We start from the raw sequence: 7,024 nt of genomic DNA, 5'->3' as shown, positions 1-7,024 counted from the left end.
CGGGCAGTCTTTCTTACTTATTTTTATTTGCAGAATAGCTCGTGCAAAAAAAAAAAACGGCTTTTACGTTTTTACACGTCCCTACATAGGTACCTCGCTTTCCCATTGGCTTCATTGCGCGTGACGATTCAACGCCATTTGCCATGGAAACGTTCGTGAAACTAGAAAGCCTCTGTTTGCCGCTAACAGTCATTTTTCGAGTTCGGGTTGTGACGACAAAATGACGTAAGAACAAGAATGCACGGGACTATTTGCATTGTTTTAACTCGACAACCGTACCCTTGGCGAGTTAAACTCGAAAGAACATGGCCGCGATGCTCGTCGGATCGACCGCGGCTGGGGTTTGACATGCGATCGGTCACTCGATCAACGCGCACACGAATACTTTCGTGCTGTTGGATGAGCCCATTCGGCGGCAGGACCGGGTCGAAGAGCACAGTGAGCTGGCGTTTAACGTCTCCGATGTAACGCTTGGCGAGATGCAAGACTTGGCTTCTATTTGTGCCGGTGTTATGAAGCTTGAAAGTGGTGGTGTTGTTGTGGCTCGTACGGTAGCGTTGCTGAGATTATGAAGACGGTAATAGACCTTTATTCAGCGTTGCCGTGCATTAAGATTCAAAACCTCACCTTGACACAAAGGGAACCACGTTTCCGCGAGCACGGAGGCAGCAGCCAACGGTCTGAGAAAGAATTGTGCCGCCGCCACGACCGCCAGCGATCGCCCCAACGGCAAGAAAACAAACGACAAGCTCATTGAGGTTTGTGTAGTGCTGACTACTGATTCATCGGACGACAAAGGTGAATGATGTAAAACGCAACGTAAGTTTGGCAGCGTTTTGCAAAACGAATTCGTATCGTTGAAAATTTAATTTGTGGAATTCGTTAACGCCTTGAAAGTTTGACGGGGACCGCATTGTGAACGCAGGCTTCACACAAGTGTTTTCTACAGTGTGTGCTTTGGCTGCATGCATATAAAGACAAAAACACTGCCTATATGGTGCATAAAATAAAAGAAATTTCGTTTATCTTGATAATGTTGACTATCTATTGAGGGCTGTTGATAGTAGTGGCGTAGCCAGGAACTTCTAAGGGGGTGGGGATGGAGGGGGGTTGAGGTGGCTGGGATGTTCATGACTTGGGGTGTGGGGGGGATGGTGTCGGAATTTGTTTGTATATTCTAGGGCCCGCCGGATTTGGGGAGGGAAGGAGCGAAGCCCCATAAACCACCCCCCCCCTCGCCCCCCCCCCCCCCCTGGCTTTGCCACATAAGGGGAGCATCCTACATTCACATGCTGCTATAAGCATGTGCATAGCCACTGAGCTCGTACCAGAATGGCAAGATAGTTGCTGACATTCTTCACGTTACGTAGCAGTTCTTTCTTTAGTACATATGCTCGCTTTTCCTTCACACATCTACTCTGCCCCCGCTTGTCGTTTATGCTTGATGGTGATAAGCCAACAGTGCGTATTTGCTCTGCATCACAGGCAAATTTCAAAAATCCAGCTCACACTACTCTTTAATTTCAATGAGTTACTGTAACTTTTGAAACGACAATCTATTTAATTGCTATAATAACCTTTACATTAAACACACCTGTGTTGAATGTAGAACAATTCTATTTTTATTGTTTTTTCTTAGTCACGAAGATGACAACCATCCACAAGACACTGGCTAAATTTCTCGTCTACAGTGGGTAACAATGTTACCATACTCTGTCAGACTAAACTGCTGCTGTCTAGACAAGTAACGATTCATTTTAGGACAGACCTGTTCGTAGTTTATTGCAGGGCATCGAAAAGTGTTCTTATGACTTTCCGATGACTGACTTGCAATTCCAGCAGCTTGGCGTGAAAAGGTAAAATATCTAATTGATAGAACAAAATGCCATCGGCAACCCATCCAGATTTTATTGCGTGATTGACAGTAGCTACAGACCGCAACAAATTGTCAACTGAAGACATAGGTACTAAGCGTGCACTAACTTCGAAGCGGTAGAAACCCTGAAGTTTAAACGTCAACTTACCACCATGTTGTTAATGGCAAAATGGTGTTTGCGGCAAAGTGTTGGAGACCTTCAGAATGGTGACGGTCTCCTTCAGACCGATGATGACGGTGACGAAGGTTTAGTTAGAGTCCAAGTTTAGTCAACGCACCCGACGACGTCGGTGTGGTTGTCATGGTGGCGACGAAAGCCTTCTTTCGCACGTGCCTCAGCTGCCTCGGTCCGGGTTTTGTCGACCCAACCGTCTCTTCCCAGCCGGTTGACAGCGGTACTCACGACGGCCGTCACGGCTCTGATCACCATCCACTGGGCATTAGCTATGTGATCATCGGGGGCAACCGCGCCCTTGTAGTTCTCCGTTGCGAAAAATCTCAGTAAGATTCAATTAGTAGCTGCTGCTCGACGGTCATCATCTCTCATCGTCGCCGTCTCTCGTTGTCACACTGCGATCACACAGTGCTTTTCGACAAGCGGTATTGTCGTCAGAAACAGTCGTCGTGCATCGCGAAGGCAACCGGGTGCTTGCGGAAAACCCGTCATTGTACGTGTTGGTCGAGCCATCGTTGAGCAACAAGCATCGCCGCCATTTCCTACGCTCTAGAATCCTGCCCAAAGCTTGTTCCCCTTCGTGCAATAGAAAGAGAGGTTAAAAGCACGAGCGCATCACCCCGAACGATCTTGCACGAACGTTGGCTTGCACTGCGCAAGCGCGCCTGCTCGACAGGAACGTTGAAAGCCCGGAGCACGTTCATGTAGCTCCTACACCCGCACTAGCTCGCACTCATAGTGAAACAGAGAGTAGGGTGTGTCGAGTAATACCGCAGTTAATCTAGTGACGCGACTTCCGCTATGTGCTACGTAGGTCGGACGTGGTCATACGTCACTTTGTCGTCACGGTCCGAACTCGAAGAGCGACAGTTGCGGCAAACGGTTGCTTTCGTGTTTCGCGAACGTTCCCATGGGAACCGCGTGGAATTATCACGCGGGCTGTGGCCAATAGGAGCGCGCGGTTCGTAAGGGGGAGGAGTTTTCGAAAAACACGAACGTGACCGTTTGTGACCAGGATAGCACCAGAGCCGTTTATACTGAGAGAGTTTGGCCGATGGGCGGAGCTTGTTGGCCGCTAGAACAAGCGGATTTCGCGATAACACAATATGGCGTTACTTCTTTGTCTTGTTCATTCCTGAGAAATCGGGTAGAGTTCCTATGAGTCAGAGCCACAATATGGCGGACGGAAGTAGTCATCCCCCGGTTGTCAGACTACGCTGCTGTGGTTGTCAGACTGTCAAAATCTCCTTAAGAAGGCCAAACTCTCTCAGTATAAACGGCTCTGGATAGCACCCCAGAATAGCACCCCTGGATGGCTACAGTTTCGTCAATCTGCAGCGTAAGTTTTTTTTTTTGGATGGGGGGGGGGGGGGGGGGTTAAGTTTTTGGTTTAAGTAATATTGGTGGCCGGGGTGGCGCAGAAATACTCAAAAATGTATTTGGGAATACAAGTACTGGGATATATTAAAATAGTACCTAAAATACTGTACTAAAATATATCTGTAAAAATGTATCGCGATACGTATCGAAAATACATTTCAAATGGAGGCAAAAAGTCTTTGGAAATACAAATACAGGAATACATTTTAGGGAGAGCAGAAATACAAATACAGAAATACTGATACTGCAATACATTTTTCTAATTTGTTTGAGACGCCACCTGAGATGAAGCTTGAAATTTGAGTGGAAGTTTTTGTCCCGAAATTACTTTCCCGTAGGCTTGGCACTTTGCCTTGACGGTATGGTTTCGGACAACGAGGAGTCTTCAATGGGCTGAAAAAGACGTTCCATCTAGGACTGACCGCGGTCCTTCCCCTGTCATCCTGTCTTTCTGTCGAGGGATGCGAAAAGTATTTGACCTCTAAATAAATTCTGTTACCCAAAATCCCATCAAAACGCCACTTCGCCCCTGTCGAATAAGGACGCCCCTGTCAACACTGATCACATGACGCCACGGTGGAATGAACTGGTATTTTTTTATCTGGGGGTGTGGCCTTGAACATGAAACTTTACCACGCTGCTGTATGAAAGGACAATACGTTTTTTCGTTGTAGGTTACCTCGTGTCATTTGTCAGTGTCATTTGACATTTTTTGAGAGTAGTGAACCATCTGAAGCATCCTGGAACACGTCTTATCTTAGTCGTGCTGCAACAGACTCTGATTCAGCTGTGCCGGCTGGCTGTAGTGTGTAGGCTACCGCCGAATTCATAGATGTCACTCCGAGTCATGCCAAGTGAAGGGCGACCCTTCACTTACAGAAGGGCGGTTGAAGGGGCACTTCCACTTGAAGTGAGGTTTACCATTCTGAAATGGCACTTCGCTTTCACTCGAGCAAGTGAAGGGAGCCCTTCTACGGGATGCGTCCGGGAGCGAGAGTAGAAAAGAAATTTATATTTATACTTTGCGTAAGACCACAAAAGTAAGTTAATTCTTAGTGTGTTTACATAATTTGTGTTTATAAAGAAATATTAGCACATAACAAACATGTTGCGATTTCAGAAACGAACGTAGCTCGTGCATCTTCTTTCAAACTAAATTGGCCAGCAATATAGCCATCAATATCCATGCTGAATACATTCCAAGTCCTTCCGATATCCTTGTTCCAACGCCACCACCGCCGTTGCCTTTTCGTGTTTACTTGCCCTGCTGGTTTGTTCTTTTAAAGTTTTCATTTCCGTAGCGTGTAATGGATAAGGCCAAGGCACCCGCTGCGCGGTTCACAGAGATCGAAAAGGCAATACTGATGGAACTTGTAATGACGTACAAAAAATCATCGAATGTAAAAAGACCGACGAATCGTCGTTAAACAAAAAAAAGGCAACTTGGATTCGACTCTGCAACGAGTATAACTGCAACCACGGTGTATATCGACGGGACGTGAAACAGCTAAACAAATGGTGGGAAAATGTGAAGGCCAAAGCGAAGAAGGACCATTCCAAAGAAAAAAACAAGGTCCACAAAACAGGCAAGTCTCTCGTTCAGGTTTCTCATCGCGCTGAAAGTGCCTCGGAATGAGCGATGGGTCACATTTGTAGCCCGAACTGTCGGTCACAAATTCGCCCTTGTTTCGAACTGTTGTTTCTGGAATACCTGTCATGGGGGATGGAGCGTGAACGTGCGCAGACAAGTCGGTTATGCAACCTAATGCTGTCAGTTGAATACCGTAGTAACCTGACAATCGAGCAGCATGAACGGAACCGCAGCACGATATAATACTACCGTTAAATCAGTAATTCTACTTGCAGTTTTTGCGGCGGACATGTACAGTAGATCACAACTGACAACACCCAGATGCTCAATATTTCATTTCATTACGCATGGGGCAGAGGGGATGAACATTCCCTATCAGCAAATGCATGCCTATAAATCGGGGTATATTTAAAAAGGAAAACAGATCTTAGATAACATTAGAACTTGGAGTGCCTAGATTGACTACTGTTTGCTCCTTTAGGAGGGGGGCCATCTGGCAAGCCAATGAGCGCCACCTCCGTGCTGGTTGGGGCGGTGGCCTCACACGTGTTCAACAGACAGGAAAATATGGAGGACAGCGATGGGGCACCCTATCTGCCCCCGGTCTGCAGCCTCCCAGTTCTCCGACTACTGCAGCCGATGCTGGACGGCGAGGAGGACCCTCTTGATGCCGACTTGGGTAGAATGCTTGAACCGTTTCCATGTCTTGACCTGTACTTTCTAAACTGGTACCTTTTCGTCTTTACCCACTGATCTTCTCATGGATATGCATGGATACGGTTATAAATCATAATGAGTCTGCCTTCAGAAATGTTTCACCTGGTGTTCCTCAGTAGTACATACTGGCACCCCTACGTTTTTTAATAATCATGAATGACCTTGCAGCAACCATCTCATCTAATATTAATCTTGTTGCAGATGACTGTGTCGTCAATAACAAAGTAAAAAGTGTGCATGACAACATTCAATTTCAAGATAATTTAGTAAAAATGAACAAATGGTGCGAACAACATGTACATTACTTATGTACAAGGTAACATATATCATTGCAGGGCTGGGTTCCATACAGCTTCAAAACAGTACATGGCAACTACTGCAGACTAACAATGACCATACTCCCCTGACAAAGAAACAAACAGCACAGGGTATTAAAATAATCATAGCATGATTTCTGCCAAGAAATATCTATACCAAGCACTCCAAAAGGTGGAAACGGTTAAGTGATCTAGTAGCCTAGTTTATGGCACAGGTTCAAAATGGATGAAAACATTGTTACACATTAGATCAGCAGCAGAAAAAAAAAATCAAATACTTCAAATTGCAACTGCGTGAAAAACAAAAATACAATCTCAAACTTATAAAAACCCTTTCTACTCTTCATGTATGTCCCATTGTTCACTTCATAACTTCTACGTGTTCTTTCAATTGCAGAGGAGCCCGGTTCACCAGCTGGGCCTGCCTCAGACGTCGGTGCACCACTGTCACCAGCGGCTGCCTGCATCGCTGATAGACCTGCAGCAGCCCCAGCAGCTTGCCTGATTAGCCAGACATCTACTGCAGGGTCACCAGCTCCTACACCTGCGGCTGCTGCAGCGTGCAACAGTGGTAGTGCGGCAGCAGTTGTGGGCAGTGGTGCCCGCCAGGTCGGAGGACGTATGGCGCTGCTGGAAAGGAGCCTCGCAGAGGAAAACGATATGAGGATGGCCTTTGTCCAGCAGGAGCATGCCCTGCGCTGCAACTTCCTTGAACAGGACCACCGCGACGCACTCAGCAAGAGAGCTGCGCTGCATGAAATGGAAATTAAATTGCGCGAGGAAGAGCTGAAAAAAAGAAATGCCATTCACGAAATGGAGATGAAGCTCCTGTGTATCAAGGAAAACATACTGCTGCAGGAGCTGAGCCAGAAGGCTGCACAATAAATCATGTTCAAACTGCTATGCCTGCTTTACTGATGGTTCACTTTTAAAGTCAAACTGAAGTATCACACACTTGGAAGTACGAC

General features: G+C 46.5%; 1 protein-coding gene across 1 annotated transcript; it reads left to right on the top strand.

Annotated features, from left to right (window-relative positions):
* Positions 1-5,247: 5,247 nt before the first annotated feature.
* On the top strand, positions 5,248-6,941 carry LOC115309968. The gene is made up of 2 exons (XM_029968235.4): positions 5,248-5,701; positions 6,454-6,941. Exons 1-2 carry the CDS (start codon positions 5,527-5,529, stop codon positions 6,939-6,941), a joined length of 663 nt encoding a protein of 220 aa, XP_029824095.2. The 5' UTR covers positions 5,248-5,526.
* The last annotated feature ends 83 nt before the right edge of the window (positions 6,942-7,024 follow it).

This window comes from Ixodes scapularis, unplaced genomic scaffold, assembly GCF_016920785.2.
Source record: "Ixodes scapularis isolate PalLabHiFi unplaced genomic scaffold, ASM1692078v2 PGA_scaffold6__148_contigs__length_123643588, whole genome shotgun sequence".
In the NCBI taxonomy this organism is placed as follows: domain Eukaryota; kingdom Metazoa; phylum Arthropoda; class Arachnida; order Ixodida; family Ixodidae; genus Ixodes; species Ixodes scapularis.
This window is presented reverse-complemented; position numbering and strand designations above follow the sequence as displayed.